This window comes from Dendrobates tinctorius, unplaced genomic scaffold, assembly GCF_039654945.1.
Source record: "Dendrobates tinctorius isolate UK_male_01 unplaced genomic scaffold, ASM3965494v1 ptg000181l, whole genome shotgun sequence".
Lineage (NCBI taxonomy): Eukaryota > Metazoa > Chordata > Amphibia > Anura > Dendrobatidae > Dendrobates > Dendrobates tinctorius.
The window spans coordinates 1,473,238-1,493,693 of NW_027361848.1; the positions used below are offsets into that span (position 1 = coordinate 1,473,238).

Genomic DNA, 20,456 nt, shown 5'->3' on the forward strand with positions numbered 1-20,456 from the left:
TGGCTTCAGGGATCAAAGTGACAAGTAATGGTGAGTATGTACTCTGTGTTATATGTACTGTATGTCTATGTATGTATTGTATGAATGTATTGTATGCAGTATGTATGTTGTATGTCTGTAGCATGTTGTATGTATGTATGTAGTATATATGTATGTTGTATGAATGTAGTATATATGTAGTATGTATGTAGTATGTATGTACTATGTATGTATGTTGTATGTAGTATATATGTTGTATGAATGTAGTATATATGAAGCATGTATGTATGTATGTTTTATGAATGTAGTATATATGTAGTATATATGTAGCCTGTATGCATGTATGTTGTATGAATGTTGTATATATGTAGTATGTATGTAGTATGTATATATGTAGTATGTATGTGGAATGTATGTAGTATATATGTATGTTGTATGAATGTAGTATATATGTAGTATGTATGTAGTATGTATGTATGTAGTATCTACGTAGTATGTATATATGTAGTATGTACGTAGTATGTATATATGTAGTATGTATGTAGTATGTATGTAGTATGTATATATGTAGTATGTATGTAGTAGTATGTATGTAGTATGTATATATGTAGTATGCATGTAGTATGTATGTAGTATGTATGTAGTATGTATGTATGTAGTATGTTTTTTTTTGTTTTTTTTTACATTCAACACATTAGCCGGATGATGGGACTACTACTGTCCCATCATTGGCTAATGTGTCAATCACTGTCAGTGTAGCAGGCATCGCCCGATGGGACTTGTAGTCCCATCGGACGATGCCTGCACACACACAAGACCCCCGGCAGGCCCGTACAGACCACCGACAGCCGGCACAGGCCCCCGAGAGGCCCATACAGACCACCGGCAGCCGGCACAGGCCACCGGCAGGCCGGCACAGGCCCCCGAGAGGCCCATACAGACCACCGGCAGCCGGCACAAGCCCCCGGCAGGCCGACACAGGCCCCCGAGAGGCCCATACAGGCCCCCGACAGGCCGGCACAGGCCCCCGAGAGGCCCGTACAGACCACCGAGAGGCCCATACAGACCCCGCCCGCACACACAGACACGCACAGTGTCCACCCATGCACCGCCCACACTCTTCCCCCCTCCCGAACAGGCTGTACAAGGCAAGAGAGGGGTTTTTTCAATTCCGATATTTCTGTCCCATTGACTTGAATGGGACTTCCGGGATCGGAATCGGCGATACCCGATACTTTTTTTAGATCGGCCGATCCATTCCGATATGATATTTTTCAGTATCGGCTGGTATCGCTCAACACTAGTGATGAGCACCTTGTTTGTAAAATGCAAAAATCTCTCTATGGACTTAAGCAGTCGGCAAGAGCTTGGAACTCGAAAATGAACAAAGTTTTGATGGATGAAGGATTTAAAAGATCTCAAGCTGACCCATGTTTGTATATGAAAAATGTAGTGAAGGAATGGATGTATGTTCTTCTATATGTTGGTGATGTAATCATATCTCATCAAGATGAAAAGGAAATTGCAAAGCTAGGTAAAATTCTCAACCAGCATTTTGAGACTCAGACCCTCAGAAATGTGACATATTATTTGGGAATCCAAATCCAGACAGAGGAAGATGGGAGTTTTCTTCTCAAGCAAAGTTCTAAAATTTCCGCAATGTTAAACCAGTTTGGAATGTCAGAAGCCAAATGTGCATCAACACCAATGGATCCGTCCTACTTAAAGTTGGAAAGAGAAGAGGATCTGCTACCCAGTAATGAGAGTTACAGACAAGCAGTGGGGGCTCTTCTGTACATAGCAACCACAACTCATCCAGATATCACAGCCACAGTTGGAATTCTCTGCCTACATGTAAGCAAGCCACGCCAAAGAGACTGAAATGCAAGTAAGAGAATTCTTCAATATCTTAAAGAAACTCAAAGGCTAAATCTTAAGATATCTGCATCAGGAGATCTCACTCTCAGAGGTTATGTGGATGCAGATTGGGCTGGAGATTCAAGTGATCGGAATTCAACAAGTGGTTACTTGTTCAAGTTAGGAGAAAATTCAATTTCTTGGTCCAGCAGAAAACAAGGGTCAGTCACATTATCTTCTACAGATGCAGAATATCTGTCTGCTGCTTATGCAAATCAAGAAGTAATTTGGTTGAAACAACTTTTGGAAGATTTCAGCAAGCCATTAGCTCAACCAACAATTATCTATGAGGACAACCAGGGATGCATTAAACTTGCCAACAGTGAGAAGATTAGTGCAAGGACTAAGCACATAAATGTAAAACATCACCACTTACGTGACTTAGTGGAAAGTGGTGTACTCAAGTTTGTTTATTGCGAGTCTGGCAAGATTATAGCTGATGGTATGTCAAAGCCATTATCAAGAGCCAAGTTTGTGGACTTCAGAACCGCAATGAGACTAACAGGATAAGTAGTTGCTGAATGGCGGTGTTGGAATATGTTTGGTGCAACAACTCCATTCCTGTCTGAGTGTTTAGTTGCTAGATTTGTATGCTGTTCATAAAGTTAGAACAACAAAAAAAAACACAGAGGCTCACACAGAGAGAGCATGTGACTGTATTTCCTGTTTTTCCTGTGTCAGTGTATGAGAGAAGCAGCCTGCTGTAGATGCTGCACAGATAAAGAATAAATCATTTGTTTGTCTCTATCTATTGAGCTTATCATATATTGTTCTTATTTGTTCCTGAATAAAGAAGCTCTGTTGTCACACACTTGTATAATATCCTGAATAATCTGCTGCCAACAGGAAGCAGCGAAACAGCGGGTCACAGGAGGCAGGAGCCGGCCGCTGATGCTAACTCCTGTGCCCGCTGCTAAAGAGAAATTAATATTCCCTGCATACCACAGCCATTCGTGTGGAGGGCAGTGAATATTCATTTCTCTTTAGCATCATCCTGGTATGCATGGCCCCATCCTTATCCTGGTATGATTGGCCCTCATCCCGGTCCTGGTATGATTGGCCCCCATCCCTGTTCTGGCATGCATGGCCCCATCCATATCCTGGTATGATTGGTCTCATCCCCATCCTGGTATGCATGTCCCAATCAGTAAAACATGAAAAAAAAACATTACACTTACCTTCATGCGCTCCCTGTCGGTATCTTGTTATGATGCCAGCAGCTGCTTTATGCTTGTAAGCAGCGCATGGCAGGGACGTCATGCGCTGCTTACAATCCAAAGGACAACTGCCGGAATACTCACCGCTCGCCATGCCTGGACTCTGTGCATGGAGGTCTTTGAGTATTCATTGCTCACGGTTTAGTAGCTGGCACAGTGTCATTCTGAGACTTCGTGCATCTGCAGGCTTTCACGTGTCCCTGCTACTTAATAGAAATGAATATTCACTGTGCTACACTCCCATGGGCCTGGAATGAGGTGAATATTCATTCCCTTTAGTAGCAGGGACACATGAACTCCGGCAGCTGCAGGAAGCCTGCGGCTGACACTGTACGCACTACTAAAGAGTAAGCAATGAATAATCACTGTACTCCATGCACACAGTCACAGTGATTATTCAGGCAGCTGTCCTTCGGCTTGTAAGCAGCACATGACATCCCTGCTATGCGTTGCTTACAGGCATAAAGTAGCTTTTAGGGTCACTTAGAAATTTCCTTATTTTTGAAAGAAAAGCACAGTTTTTTTTCCAATGAATCTAACATTAAATGATTTAAAAATGCACTCTATACATTGTTAATGTGGTAAATAACTATTCTAACTGTTTGCTAACTGTGTAAGAAGGCTAATGGATGGTTAGAATAACCTTGAAAACCCTTGTGCAAGTATGTTAGCACAGCTGAAAACAGTTTGGCTGATTAGAGAAGCTATAAACCTGACCTTCCTTTGAGCTAGTTAAGAATCTGGAACATTACATTTGTTGGTTCCATTAAACTCTCAAAATGGCCAGAAAAAAAGAACTTTCATGTGAAACTCGACAGTCTATTCTTGTTCTTGGAAATGAAGGCTATTGGCTGGAAATGTTTCCATGAGTTCTTCTTATTATTATTTATAGTCTGGTTGTGTTTTATTTTTTCTTTCATGTGTCATGAATGCCTCATGATATTGCATTTATGTATGCTCTGTTATAAAATGTTAATAAAATTGTTTGGAAAAGGAAATGAAGGCTATTCCATGCGAGAAATTGCCAAGAAACTGAAGATTAATGGTGTGTACTACTCCCTTCAGAGGAGAGCACAAACAGGCTCTAACCAGAGTAGAAAGAGAAGTGGGAGGCCTCGCTGCATAATTGAGCAACAAGACAAGTACATTAGAGTCTGTAGTTTGAGAAATTGTCACCTCACAGGTCCTCACCTGGCAGCTTCATTAAATAGTACACGCAAAACGCCAGTGTCAACGTCTCCAGTGAAGAGGCGACTCCGGGATGCTGGCCTTCAGGGCAGAGTGGTAAAGAAAAAGCCATATCTGAGACTGGCTAATAAAAGGAAAAGATTAATATGGTCAAAAGAACACAGACGTTGGACAGAGGAAGATTTGAAAAAAGTGTTATGTACAGACAAATCCAATTTTGAGGTGTTTGGATCACACAGAAGAACATTTGTGAGATGCAGAACAACTGAAAAGATGCTGGAAGAGTTCCTGATGCCATCTGTCAAGCATGGTGGAGGTAATATGATGGTCTGGGGTTGCTTTGGTGCTGGTAAAGTGGGAGATTTGTACAAGTAAAGAGATTTTGAATAAGGAAGGCTATCTGTTATGATTGAGTCACCGAGGAGGAAAAAACAAAAATGCAAGCTCTGCCCAGAAAATCAGAGAGGTTGGAAACTAGCGGATTGCAGACCCCTAATCCTATCACACAACTAGCAGTAGCCGTGGAGTGTTCCTACGGTGATCCTAGACACCTCATCACAGCCGGAGATCTAAATAAGCCTAAAGAGAGAAAAGGGAAAAACTGACTGCCCCAGAGCAGACCCCAAAGCAATAGGCAGCCCCCAACATATAATGACGGTGAAGCAAGATGAAAACACTAACACAGATAGAAAGATAGGATGAGCAAACGATGGGGCCCAAGCTAACTAAAAAGGACAGGATAAAAAAGCTGCTGTCTGCAATCCGAGAAAACCCTGCTAAAAATATTACCAACACAACTGATAAGCAAAAAGGACCCTGAAGTCACTAGACTTCAAACCCTATATCAGCACTCAGAATATTCTGAAAGCAGAGCAAAAGAGAACACTGATCAAGGAATAAGAATCCAGCACGCCCCCAGCCGGGGATGGCTGAACTAAAAAAACAAGGTAAACAAATCAAACCAATAAGTTCAATAGCAAAGCAAAAACTTATCTTTGGGAAGCAGGAATCAGACTGGTCTCCAAGAATCCAGCAGAGAAATCACCAGCCACTCAGAAGGGCGTCGGCTGCCTTATAATCAGTCTGAAGTTCCTGTTACCCAGTCACAATCCACCTGATCAGGTGTTTGGTTTCTTTCATCCAAATCAGCCTCACCACCTTCCTTCACCAGAAGAGGGAGATCCTCGGACACAAAAGGTGAATGAACAGATGAGCTCACAACAGTACCTCCCCCTTGAGGAGGGGTCACAGAACCCTCATCCAAGCCACCAGGCCGATCAGGATGAGCCCAATGAAAAGCACGCACCAATGTTTCGGCATGAATATCAGAGGCAGAGACCTAGAAATTATCCTCCTGACCATAACCCTTCCACTTAACCAAATACTGGAGTCTCCGTCTAGCCAGACGGGAATCCAGTATCTTCTCTACCTCATATTCCATGTTACCTTCAACCAACACAGGGTCAGGAGGTGCCACCATAGGAACCACTGGTTCAACAAACCTCTTCAACAAGGACTTATGAAACACATTATGAATCTTAAATGTGGCAGGAAGAGCCAACCGAAAAGAGACCTGATTAATAATCTCCAAAATCTTGTAAGGTCCAATAAATCTAGGTTTAAACTTTGGAGAAGCTACCTTCATAGAGATATTCTTTGATGACAACCAGACCATATCACCCACCTTAAACCGGCGACCAATGGTCCTATGCCGGTTAGAAAACCGCTGGGCCTTTTTCTGGGAAAGAGACAACTTATCCACTACTTGGTCCCAAATCTGCTGCATTCTTTCCACCACAGTGTCAACCCCTGGACAGGCAGAAGACTCCACCTGCCCTGAAGAAAATCGAGGATGAAACCCAAAGTTACAGAAAAAGGGTGACATCAAAGTGGCAGAACTAGCTCTATTATTTAAAGCAAAATCAGCCAAGGGTAAAAATGAGACCCAATCATCCTGATCAGCAGATATAAAACATCTCAAATAAGCCTCCAAAGTCTGGTTTGTTCTCTCCGTCTGCCCATTGGTCTGAGGGTGAAATGCAGAGGAGAAGGACAACTGAATTCCCAACTTGGAACAAAAGGTCCTCCAAAATCTAGAGACAAACTGAACTCCTCTGTCCGATACAATGTTCTCAGGAATCCCGTGCAAGCGAACCACCTGTTGCAAAAACAAGGGCACCAACTCTGAGGAAGATGGCAACTTAGGGAGTGGTACAAGATGGACGATCTTAGAGAATCTATCACAAATCACCCAGATAACAGTCATCCTCTGAGAGACAGGCAGATCAGAAATAAAATCCATCGAAATATAGGTCCATGGCCTCCTGGGCATCGGCAAGGGCATCAACAACCCACTAGAACGAGAACAAGGCTTAGATCAGGAGCAAGTCCCACAGGACTGCACAAAATTTCTGACATCACGAGACAAGGCAGGCCACCAAAAAGACCGACTCACCAAATCTCTAGTACCTAAAATACCTGGATGACCAGTCAACGCGGAGCAATGAACCTCAGACATCACTTTCCTCCTCCACTGGTCAGGAACATACAACCTACCACTGGGACAACGCTCAAGCTTATCCTCCTGAAACTTCTCCAGATCACATCTCAAATCGGGCGAGATGGTAGAAAGAACCACCCCCTCACCTAAGATGGTAGCAGGCTTGGTCACAATAGGAGAATCAGCCAAAACACTCCTAGAGAGGGCATCAGCCTTAACGTTCTTAGTGCCCAGAAGAAAGGAGACCACAAAATTAAAACGCGTGAAAAACAAGGCCCACCTGGCCTGTCTCAGATTCAAACGTTTAGCCGACTCAAGGTAGATCAAATTCTTGTGGTCAGTGACGACCACAACTTGATGTCTAGCTCCCTCCAACCAATGTCTCCACTCCTCAAATGCCCACTTCATGGCCAACAGTTCTCGATTCCCCACATCATAGTTGCGGTCCAAAGGAGAGAACTTTCGGGAAAAGAAGGCACAGGGGTTCATTTTAGATGTTACAGGATCCTTTTGGGACAAAACAGCTCCTGCACCAGTCTCTGAAGCATCCACCTCCACCTGAAATGGAAGTGAGACATCGGGTTGTCGCAAAACCGGAGAAGTGAACCTCCGCTTCAGCTCCTGAAAAGAAGAAACAGCCTCCGGAGACCAATTCAGCAAATCAGCGCCTTTCTTAGTCAAATCAGTCAATGGTTTGGCAATAACAGAAAAATTGGCTATAAACTTACGATAAAAATTAGCAAACCCCAAAAACTTCTGGAGAGCCTTCAAAGAAGAGGGCTGAACCCAATCATAAATGGACTGTACCTTGGCCGGGTCCATTTCAATAGTTGACGGAGACAAAATAAATCTCAAAAATGTAATCCTCTGTACACCAAAAAGACATTTCGATCACTTAACATACAGGGAGTTTTCCCTCAAAATCCGGAACACAGTCCGAACATGTTCCACATGAGAGTCCCAATCCCTGGAAAAGATCAAAATATCATCCAAATAGATGATCAGAAACTTATCCACAAAGTCCCGGAAAATAACATTCATGAAGCACTGGAAGACAGAAGGGGTGTTAGTGAGCCCAAAAGGCATCACCAGGTACTCAAAATGTCCCTCTGGAGTACTAAACGCTGTCTTCCATTCATCCCCATGCTTAATGCGAATAAGATTATACGCCCCCCTGAGGTCAAGCTTGGTAAACCAGCAAGCACCTTCAACTCTAGAAAATAGGTCAGAAATCAGGGGGAACGGATACTGATATTTAACAGTAATTTTGTTAAGGGAGCGATAGTCAATACAGGGCCTTAATGAACCATCCTTCTTGGCCACAAAAAAAAACCCAGCACCCAAGTGTGAAGAGGATGGTCTAATATGACCCTTCTCCTACGACTCCTTAATATAAGAATGCATAGCCTCATGTTCGGGTACAGATAAATTAAAAAGTCGACCCTTGGGAAATTTACACCCCAGACTCTGCTCAATTGCACAGTCATAACTCCTATGAGGAGGCAAAGACGCAGACTTACTCTCACTAATCACATCATAAAAATCAGCCAAATAGTCAGGAACCTCATGCGACTGGGGAGAGGTGGAGAAAACAGGAGTGTCACTAAGAGCACACCGACAACCCCAACTCACCACAGACACAGATTTCCAATCCAAAACTGGATTATGGATTTGCAACCAGGTGAACCCCAGAACAATGGTATCATGCAAATTATGCACAACCAAAAATCTGCAATTTTCTTAATGGTCTGGGGCGACCCGCATTACCACCTGGGTCCAAAACTGAGGTTTATTCTTCGCCAACGAAGTAGCATCAATACCCCTCAAAGTAATAGGCGTCCGCAGGGGTGTCATAGGGAAACCACAACGTTTAGCAAAATCCAAATCCATTAGGTTCAAGGCCGCTCCTGAATCCACAAAGGCTTTAGCGGAAAATGTGGACAGGGAGCAGATCAGAGTAATTGCCAGAAGAAACTTAGGTTGTACACAACCTACAGCAAATGTGTGTGCAAAAGGTTTCTCTCGTTTAGGGCAGACAGAAATAACATGAGAGGCATCTCCACAGAAAAAACACAGCTTATTACATCTTCTAAACTCCTGATGTTGCGCCCTAGACAAAACTCTATCACATTGCATAGGTTCAGACATTTGTTCAACAGGTGGCAGCATTTCCCGTGTAATTTTACGTTCATGTAAACGCCGATCAACCTGAATGGCTAATGACATAGAATCGTCAAGACCAGAGGGAACAGGAAATCCCACCATAGTATCTTTTATGGTTTCTGACAAACCCTTCCGAAAGAGAGCTGCCAAGGCACCATCATTCCAAGTGGTGAGGACCACCCACTTTTGGAATTTTTGACAGTACAGTTCTGCAGAATCTTGACCCTGGCTCAATGCCAACAGAGTCTTTTCAGCTTGATCATTCGCATTAGGTTCATCATACAACAACCCCAAGGCCTGAAAAAATGCATCCACATTTGTTAGAATAGGATCATCTGGTACTAAAGAAAACGCCCAATCCTGGGGATCGCCGCGCAGCAAGGAGATGACAATGTTAACCTGCTGCACAGAGTTCCCCGATGAGTTAGGCTTCAAGGCAAGAAATAATTTACAATTATTCTTAAAATTCAAAAATTTAGACCTATCCCCAAAAAACACATCAGGAGTGGGGATTTTTGGTTCAGCAGTGTGTGAATGAGCAAGATAGGCGGAAATTCCTCGCACTTCAGCAGCAAGCTGCTCCACATGATTAGACAATTGCTTAAACTCCATCAGAAAAAAAAATATTCCTCCTACGGCCTCAGAGAAAAAGAGGAAAAAATATACACACAAAAAAAAAAATTCTGACACTTTTTTTTTTTTTTTACAATTCTTTCCTGCTATTGAGTACCCTAGAATCTGCGGTATGGCCGGTGATTCTGTTATGATTGAGTCACCGAGGAGGAAAAAACAAAAATGCAAGCTCAGCCCAGAGGTGAATGAACAGATGAGCTCACAACAGCTATCACTCTATTTTGCAATGCCATGCCATACCCTGTGTACAGCACTTGATTGGAGCCAATTTCATCCTACTACAGGACAATGACCCAAAGCACACCTCAAAATTATGCAAGAACTATTTAGGGAAAAAGCAGGCAGCTGGTATTTTATCTGTAATGGAGTCTCCAGCGCAGTCACCAGATATCAACTCCATTGAGCTGTTTTGGGAGTAGCTTGATCGTATGGTACGCAAAAAGTGCCCATCAAGCCAAACCAACTTGTGGGAAGGGCTTCTGGAAGCATGGGGTGAAATTTCTCCAGATTACCTCAGCAAATTAACTGCAAGAATGCCAAAGGTCTGCAAAGCTGTAATTGCTGCAAAGGGAGCATTCTTTGACGAAAGCAAAGTTTGAAGGAGAAAATTATTATTTCAAATAAAAATCTTTTTTTCGAACCTTGTCAGTGTCTCGAATAGATTTTAAATTTATTTGGCAACTCATTTGATTAATAAAAATATGAGTTTTCATGTAAAACACAAAATTTTCTGGGTGACCCCAAACTTTTGAACGGTAGTGTAAGCGTAATGTTTTTTTTTTTTTTAAATGTTTTTCTGATGGGGCCATGCATACCAGGATGGGGATGGGGGCCAATCATACCAGGATAAAGATGGGGCCATGCATACCAGGACAGAGATGGGATCCCTACATAGCAGCAAAGGGATGAGGGGGCCATGCATACCAGAATGGGTATGGGGACGAATCATAGCAGGATAAGGATGGGGCCATGCATACCAGGACGGAGATGGGGGGCCTGCATACCAGAATAGTAAATGTAACTTGCCACAAATCATGGTATAAGTGAAGGAAATTTAATCCAAAAGTACATACAGTAGTCACATACTACTGTATATACTTTTGGATTAAATTTCCTTCACTTCTACCACAATTTGTGGCCAAGTTATATTTACTATAAGGGTATGTGCACACGGTGCAGATTCTGGTGCAGTTCTGCAGCAGATTTGGCCCTGCAGAACTGCAGCAGAACTGCAAGTGATGTACAGAACCATTTAAGGCTATGTAAAACAAAAAATGCTGTGCACATGCTGCAGATTTTTCCACGCAGATTTAGTGCAGATTTAAAACTGCAGCATGTCACTTCTTTTGTGCAGTTCTGCAGCAGTTTTTCATCTGCTCCATTATAGATATCTGCAGGTGAAAACTGCAGGGGAAATCCGCACAAAAAATGCACTAAAACTGCAGGTAAAATGCAGGTCATTTTACCTGCAGATTTAGCAAAATCTGCACGGAAAATTCCACAGCAGAATCCGCACCGTGTGCACACAGCCTAACACAGGGTTTGGGAACTTACTTGTGTACCCTATCCTATGGCTGTGCAGACGGCTGCTTTTTGCAAACCAGAATAGGGAAGAGGGGGCCATGCATACCAGAATGGGGATGGAGAGCAATCATGCCAGGATAAGGATGGGGCCATTCATACCAGGACAGAAATGGGGGGCCATGTATAACAGGATAGGGATGAGGAGGCTATGCATGCCAAGATAGGGATGAGAGGGGCCATGCATACCAGGGTGGGGATGAGGGGAGCATGTCTACCCGGATAGGGATGAGGGGGCCATACATACCAGGATTGGGATGAGGGGGACCATTCCTACCAGGATAGGGAAGAGGGGGACCTTTCCTACCAGGATAGGGATGGGTGGGACCATTCGTACCAGGATAGGGATGAGTGGGACATGCCTATTAGGTTAGAGATAAGGGGGACAAGCCTACAAGGATAGAGATAAAGGGGCATGCATACCTGTATGGGGATGAGCAGACCATGCATACCAGGATATGGATAAGGGAGCCATACATACCAGGATAGGGATGAGGTGGCCATGCATACCAGGATAAAGATGAGAGGGCCCATGCACACCAGGATGGGGATAAGGAGACCATGCATGCCAGGATAGGGATGAGAGGGCTATGCACACCAGGATGGGGATAAGAGAGGCCATGCATACCACGATAGGGATGAGAGGGGCCATGCATGCCAGGATAGGGATGAGAGGGCTATGCACACCAGGATGGGGATGAGAGAGGCCATGCAAGCCACGATAGGGATGAGAGGGGCCATGCATACCAGGATTGGGATGAGGGGGCCATGTGTGCCAGGATAGGGATGAGGAGGTGATGCATACGAGGATGGGGATGAGGGGAACATATATACCAGGATAGGGATATACAGTACAGAATTGACCACATTTTTTTCAAATTTCCTCCTCTAAAACCTAGTTGCGTCTTATGGTTCGATGCATCTTATACTTCTAAAAACATGGAAATCAGCCTGACTGGGATTGCATATAGATGGGTATTATTATTATTATTATTATTATCTTGGTGAATATTGAGTCAGTGATTAATAACCACACAGGTCAGTAACAAGTTGCTTTATCTTTTTTATGGTTTCCCTCTATGTCTCATGAAGTACTGCTGTGTGATTTGTTCCTGATTTAATCTTTAAGAGAAAGGCAGTAAGCTTCAGGTGACTGCTTTCCATTTTAAGTTAGTAAAAAGTTTAATATATACCGATACGTATTAGTACAGAGAAATCGTGTATCAGAAATCTTTACTCACTTTATAATTGAAGGGTCACTACCTTGCCGGCTCAAATGATATGAAAGTGCAACCAAGAGGCCACAGAATGCGGAAAATACTGGAGGAACGTGTTGATCCCATGTTTCCTAATAAAATAAGCAAAAATACTTCAATATTGCTTCTATAATACAGCACAGATTTACACAGTATTTGTACAACCATAAAAGGAATAATTCACACCAGCAAGTCTGTTTTCAGTTCACCTATTATATACCCCAGCCAAGGAAAATTAACGACTGTATACATATTTTATGTCTATGTGTGCAGCATATCATCAGCGTCTTCAAACACATGCAAAAACGCATGCTGACGCAACGTTTTTAATCCGCATCAGCTTTTGCATGACGGCAAAAAAACGCTGTGTTTTCATGTGTTTTTGCATGCGTTTGTGCTTTTTATGCGCATACGTTCGATAGGAAAATGCTTTTCCAGGAGAATTTCCTTGACATAAGCCACGCCCAATTGGCGTGCCTCATGGAAATTCTGTATATAGACCCTTGTACAGATGAAATCCTCATTTTTTGCTGCTATATCCAGCGTCAAGATGGATCTTCGCAAGGCGTTTCCATCGGAATCTGGATTTGGATGTTAATTTGTTTCTTGCCTTTGCATTTGCTTGTGAACAAGAAAGGAAAAGAGAAAGACGAATAAGACATCGTTGTCGCTTTTGGCAACATCCCTTTGATGAACTCCGAGAGAGCCGTGGAGCCTACCACTCTTTATACAGCGAGCTCCATGAAAACCCAGATAAATATTTGGAGTACACAACGATGTCTCAACAGAGCTTCAGCGATTTGCTGCTACTTGTACAAGGAGCCATTAGCAGGCAGGACACACAGCTACAGTACGTAGAGCAATTCCTGCTGAGGAACATCTGCTGGTGACCCTAAGGTACGTAATTTTTAAAAAGAAACACCTGTCATAAATATTATTGTTCTGCCATGTCCTAAATTTTTTTTCCTTTTTCTGTTCAGCAAAACAGCAGTCATAAATATTATTGTTCTAAAGCCATGTACTTAATGTTTTTTTCCTTTCTCTTTTCGGCAGATTCCTGGATCTTTTGGAAGAGGTAATGATTCCCAGACATTCAAAAACTCAGACATAGGCCAATGCTTGCATGGGATCAAGTTCAATTTTCCACTGCCATGACCTCTTCCCAACACTCAAGGACCTCTAATCCCATTTGTTGTGGTTGGGGATAAGGCCTTTCAGATGTGTGGAAATCTCCTTAAACCATACTCCAGTGGGGACTTGAACCACACAGAAAGAATTTTTAACTACCAACTGACAAGGGCACAAAGAACTGTTGAGTGTGCCTTTGGTTTGCTGGTATCGAAATGTCGCATTTTGGGAACAGCCATTAATCTCAAAATTGATACAATCGATGAGGTTGTCAAAGCGTGTGTGGTTCTGCCCAACTACATCATGGCTAAAGCGCGACCCAACATAGAACTTGATAAACCTGTTTCTAACCCATTGCCAGATTACCATCATCACCCTCTGAGGACAACAAGGGAAGTTGCCTAAATGAGGGACACATTTGCTGTCTACTTTGTTTCTGATATTGGACGTGTGACATGGTAAGATGAAATGGTTTAGTAAAATGTTCCTGTAATGTTATGTAATATTATGTACCTGGAATATTAACATGTACCTTTAATGTTTGCTGACAATAAAACACCTCTAGTGAAACACCTGTTCCAAGTGCCCTCTACACTACAGTACTTAGTTTTCTAAGGTGATCACTGGGTCACAACTACAGTCTTTATTAAACTCCATGTATCATGCAGATTGGGTTATGTCACCCATGCATTACAGTACACCTCTTCTCTCTGATGTCAGTTCTATGGTAGCTGACATTGGATTAGCTCCATCGTCTCTTCAGTCTGCATTAATCTATAGTGCAATACATTAATGCAGACTGAAGAGACGATGGAGCTAATCCATCTCATATATTTACTCACCTGCCCGTGTGTCAGAACTTGTGCACTCAGGATGCAGAAAACCCATGTAGTAAAGATGGCGGCAACACAGGTGTAAAAGACTGATGACACGACAGCTCATAGTCTGCCTATTCATGGAGGTGTGATTGCTCGGTGTCGTTCTTAGCAGTGGTCTCATCAGTGTTTTTCAACCATGCTTACTTCATGGGTTTGCTGCATCCTGAGTGCACTAGTGCTGACACCAGGGCTGGTGAGCATTGCTGACCCCTTACCCTTTGTGCTGTATTAATTATGTTTTTTTGGAGGATTTTCAGTCCTCTGTGTTTTTGCCACCTCATAGCTCCATGATAGACACAAGAAGCAAAGCTGCACTGTAAATCAAAGAAAGAAAGGGAGGAGAAGATTATGTCTGTCATGGAGCTATGAGGTGGCAAAAACACAAAGCTTTACACTGCGGCTTTGCTTCTTGAGTAAATACTTCTACGACGCAGTGTTTGTGTTGATGACGACGTGTGTGTTGACGGCGCACGGTGTGTGTTGATTGCAACGGCCCAATGTGTGTTGACGGCGATACGACAAAAGAGACAAAGAACAAGCAGTGATAGGAAAAAAATATTTGACAACACAATTACAGTAACTTTTATGAAAGAATGAGGGTGAAATGCTATGGACCTGGGGGGTGTAGAGCTGGGATGATTGGCTAGGAGTGGATGATGAAGGGGTTCCAGGGGATGGGCCTACTAAATGTGTGGGGTCTGGGAGGTCAAGGATGGAAGTAGACACATTAGGAGTGAAAGTATTGGATGGGAGAGACACATTGGAAGGGAGAGACAAACTGGACAACAGAGACACATTGGGAGGTAAGGGTGGAGGTAGTTGGACAGTTCTGATTGCCACGACTCTTTTTGGCTTTCTGTCCCATCTTAGGCGGCTGCCTTCTTCTTTTGTGTCTCCTTGAGAGGGTGGGAGTGGTGGGTTCAGCATGGCTTGAATTCCTTGGTCTCTTTATCGTTGATATAGTCGGGTGTGCAGAATCTGTACCAGCCTAGTGGTGGCGGTGGACAGCCGAGCAGGATCTGGACCCGGCCTGGTGGTGGCGGTGGACAGCCGTGCAGGATCTGGACCTGGCCTGTTGCTGGCGGTGGACAGCCATGCAGGATCTGGACGCAGCCTGGTGGTGGCAGTGGACGGCTGTGCAGGAGCAGGACTCGGCATGGTGGTGGCGGTGGACTAGCTTTCAGCAAGACCCAGCATAGTGGTGGCGGTATAGTGGTGTGCAGCAGGACTGGGCACAGTGGTGGCCGTACAGTGTTATGCAGCAGAACTCGGTAAAAAAGTGAAGCAGGCTAGTGGGGGCACAGGCGGAAATGTAACGTGTGACTGCTAGAAGTACCGAGTCTGCTGCATAGCTTAAACATAAGCAGCATTGCATGCTTGCATCACATTAAGTCTGAGTTTAGTCGTAAGGTGTTCCAACATGCCCCACTCTATCGCAGTAAAAAAATGTTGTGCCGGTCTCTGAAGGTTGGCTTCCAGATGGTCAACGCGTCGACTGACATCCTGGAAAAGTATGTTTATATGGACAAAATCACTTTCCACTCTATCTACGAGCACCTTCAGGCCATTCTGGAAGACCGAGCTCAAGTGAACAAACTCGGGCATGAGTATCCTGTCCAAGGCCTTCTGCCGCTGGTGGGAAAATCCAAACAGTGAAAGAGGACTGGGACAGGGAAACACCTGAAGGACAAGCTGCCTGTCCTCCAGCCTGTGAAGCCTGTCCATTTGCTGCATCGCTGCTGGATTTCTGGGACAGTTCCGTGTCTGTTCGATAAGGGGCCGCTCCAGAGGACGATTCAGGTTAGAGGGTGCTGCTCCAGGTTCTGTGTGGAAAAGAAATAAAAAAAATCACTACAAAAAAATTATAATTGTAAAAGCGCCAACATATCCTATGGAATAAAAAAAATCAAATTAGGGAATACAACACAATGGAATACAACACAAAAATACTTACGTTGGCCGAGGAAGGACAGGTGTTATGATTGGATCACCGAGGAGGAGAGCAAGCCCAAGCTAAGGCACAGAAAACCAGAGAGATTGGTAACTAAGCGGATTGCAGACCCCTGATCCTATCCACACAACTAGCAGTAGCCGTGGAGCGTGCCTACGATGATCCTAGATGCCTCGGCACAGCCGTAGAGCTAACTAAGCCTAAAGCAAGAAAGGGGAAATCTAAACTGCCCCAGAGCAGACCCCAAAGGAATAGATAGCCCCAAACATATATTGTCAGTGAGACAAGATGAAAACACAAACGCAGGTAGGAAAATAGACTGAGCAAATGATGGGGCCCACACTGACTAGACAGGACAGGAAAGGAAAAACACTGTCTGCAATCACGCAAAAAACCCTGCAAAAAGGTCCAACACGTCTGATGCAAAAATACTGAAGTCGCATGACTTCGACCACTATATCAGCACTCTGATATATTCTGAAAACAGAGCAAAAAGAGGCCAATCTAATAAGGGACAAAAACAAACTGGCCCAAGCAGTAACATATGGATGGTGATTCAGCACAGCCCCAGCCGGAGCTGGCTGACCCACACAAAACTGAAATAGACAAAACCAGATCAAATGTGAACAGAATAGCAAAAGAACACTTAGCTGAGCATGCAGGGACTGAGCTGGAAACTAAGACCTCAGGAGGCAGGAGAAAATCACCAGCAGGGATAGAGGGAGTCGGCTGTCTTAAATCCAGTCTGAAACTCCAGATCTCCAATCGTCGTCCTCTGTTAATCAGATCAGCTCCATTACCTCTCGTAACCACCAGAGGGAGCCCAGAAAGAGAACTCGCAACCCCTCCGTCAACCTGACCAGCAACACCACCTTCAGCAGTAACCAGAGATAGGCCAGAAAGCGAATTCACAACAGACAGGTCTCAGGAAAGACAGTATCCTGTGGTACTTATATTTCCTGATCTTTGCAGCAGCACCACTGCGAATTTGGATCTTCTGTCTCAGGTCCTTATTGAAGCGATCCTTCTTCAAACGCCAACGGGTTCTCACTTTGTTCACTGTGCAGGGGGGAAAAAATTGTTAAACAATGCACTTTAGGCTGGGATCATGCAACCATGCGTGATGCGAGAAACTTGCAGGAGTTTCTCACATCACACACGGTTGTGTGATCACAGCCTACAGGTTCACTGCCGCATCAGACAACATTGCAGTACTTACAAAAATCCTTTCAGACTTGTGGTGTGGCATTGTCCCAGTCATCCATCAACGATTGGGCCACCTCATTCCACAGCCGCCGAATCATCATAGCGTCCGAGTGCTGCTGCTGCTACCGGGTGTCCCACAAAGGAACTCTCTCTTCCACCAATGTTATGAGGAGGTCATTGTCGATGGATTCTTCCTCCCGTTATGGAACCTAGAAATGAAGGAAAGACATTAATGTAAAGATAAAACACTTAAAACAAAAACAGTCAACAAGAACAAAAACAGTCAAGAGTTAAAACAGTCAAGAATAACTAAAAGCAGTCAAGAATACTTACATACCGTATTGCCACCGGAACCTGGGTGAGAGTCTGCTGCTCCTGCTCATCTGCACTTGAAGTGTTCTGTAAAGAAAAAACATGTGTAAATAGTGACAGTGAATACTTACCAATCAGTAGCAAATGTTCTCACTTCAGTCTCCTGTCCACTGTGTGAGGTCTGCTCTGCACTGGAGGACATGGCTATAGTTGCAAGAGAGACAGAAATGATTACAGACTGCAGGGAGAAAAACAGACAGGCAGACATATAGCTTGTATACTCACATTTTGTAAATTTCTGAGTCTTCACAGAATCCGATTGCTTGCAATCTCTTTCAGAGGCTTGAGAGTACTCTACTTCCAGTGCTCACACCCCTTTTTATACATCTTTGCTGGGGGGGTGGCTTAAACCAGTTCCTGGATATGTTTACTAATAAATACGCATGCGTACGTAAGCGCAATCATACGCATGTCCTTGCGTACCTATGCATTCCCATAGACTGTAATGAGTTGTTTTGACGCACTCTTTCCGCAAGCGTCCGCATGCGTATACTTTCCACCTCAAAAAATGCAACGCTTTGCGTTAGCCTTGCACACCACGAAACAGCGCATGTGTAAGCATCTGTAGGAGAACGCTTGCAAACACATGTCCCTGCATACACCATGTTAAAGATATGAACACTGGACGCATGCAGATGTATGCGGATGAAACGCTGCATTCACAGACGCAAATGTGAAACCAGCCTAAGACACCAACATTTCAAAATCTGTAAAACAAACAGAGGGAGGAGATCAATGTCCAGTATAATGTGTTCACTACACAGTAAACTGGAAATTCATGCAAATGGTATTATATTGGTAATAGCATGATGGCTCCTACACACAATATGATGTCCACAATATATCCGACAGTCAGTGTGAGGGCTCGCACACACAGTATAATATCATTCACAGCCTCCCATGAAGTATGAGGGTCCGGACACCCAATATGATGTCCTCTAGATCCCCAAACATGAATTATGAGGGCCCCCACTGACCTCTACATAGTATGAGACCCATTGCACACAATATAAGGTACACCACAGACGCCACAGTCAGCATTGTAAGAGAATGGTCAGCCATAATATACTGAGCGGCCATGTTGTCTCTAGCAGCCATTTTGTTGAAAGTTAGAGATGATTCAACTTTTACAAAAGAGCTAATAAAATGTACTAAATGGAGGATGGAAAATGAGATCATGTCTCCTAGCAACCTCAGCCGATGTGCGTAGAGGAAGATTGGATCGATCAATAGGGTCACAGGTCACCAAATATATGGTCAGTATGCTTATACGTGATAGTGTGGTAGCGAAGTGTAGAGTAGTTAAAATGTCAGGATGTAAGAATTTAGGGACCTAGACTGGAGACAATGATAAGATTTTAGGACAGTAGCCATAGATACCAATGACTTATGGGTTTTAGTGTTGCTTGAAGAAATGTTAATTAATATCTTCATATTATGTCATTATATTCTCTGTTCTAAACCACGTTTCTGTAGATTACCATGAAAACGCCTTAGAATTATAATGTTAACGCCCTCTGCTGCAAAATGCAGCTTTCTTTGTTCTGATAATGTATAAGAAGCCCCTGTTACTGTCGAGCGGGGCCATTCCATCGCCATCATGCCACTGTGCCTCACCATGGCCAGGGCACAGAGCCTTATCATCGCCAGACTTCCTAGCGAATCTCTGCCTGTCTGTATTCCTGTTTTTGCCCGCATATTCCAACTCCTCTGTTATTCTGTATCTGTTTTGCCGTGTATCTCCGAATAAACCTTCAACCTCAGCTTCGAGAAGGATTGTCTGCAATTTTATCCGGCTCTTCCACCTCTCTCGATAAGAACATTTTCTTACAAGTGGCGAGCCAGCCAGGAGGAGCAGCTCTGGAGAGTGGCCTCCAGAAGAACCTTTGTGGAAGAAGTTGCAGATGAGAGTTTGAGGTGGGAAGAGGAAGAGAAAAAATAAAAGAAACGCGTGTGGCCACACGTGAAACCGATCAAAGTAAGCCAGCCTGAAGGAGAACCTCTCGTGATCGCTCCGAGACCGCCTGCCCGATTTTTTTATAAGAAAACCACGGACAAAGAAAAAGACTATAAAAAGATGAGTAACTAAGAAGAAGCTATCTACAAGGACGTGAGAATTTTTTTGTGCCCGGTAGCAAGAAGCTTTAAAAGGGCGTGGGGAGACGCCTGGCAAGCTAACGAGTGAGGCTGGAATCACGGCTGCACCTCTTTTGATATCTGGTCGACCCAGCCTGCAGGAGGTCTTCCATTCGAGAGAGGTGTGAGTATCTAACTTTGCTTAAATTGCATTTGTTGATACTAGAACAGAGTAAAACTCGTCCTTGTAGACCACTGTAAATATGGAGTGGTTATGGAAGCAGGCAGAGAAATATGCTGGCACACCCCAGCTGGAGGGGGTTAATATGGAAACCACGTGGTTAAATTGTATGCGATGGTTTACCACAGAGAACAGGGAACTAGATAGAAAGAATTCGCTAGGGAAAAATA

At 43.8% G+C, this 20,456-nt stretch overlaps 1 protein-coding gene across 1 annotated transcript in view; it reads right to left on the reverse strand.

Annotated features, from left to right (window-relative positions):
* The window catches only part of LOC141054931 (pecanex-like protein 2), a 2,173,030-nt gene that overhangs the window by 1,167,044 nt on the left and 985,530 nt on the right, over positions 1-20,456 (reverse strand). Inside the window, exon 15 of the mRNA XM_073551818.1 lies at positions 12,420-12,526. Coding sequence (XP_073407919.1) covers positions 12,420-12,526 — 107 coding nt within the window. The remainder of the gene's footprint in view (positions 1-12,419; positions 12,527-20,456) is intronic.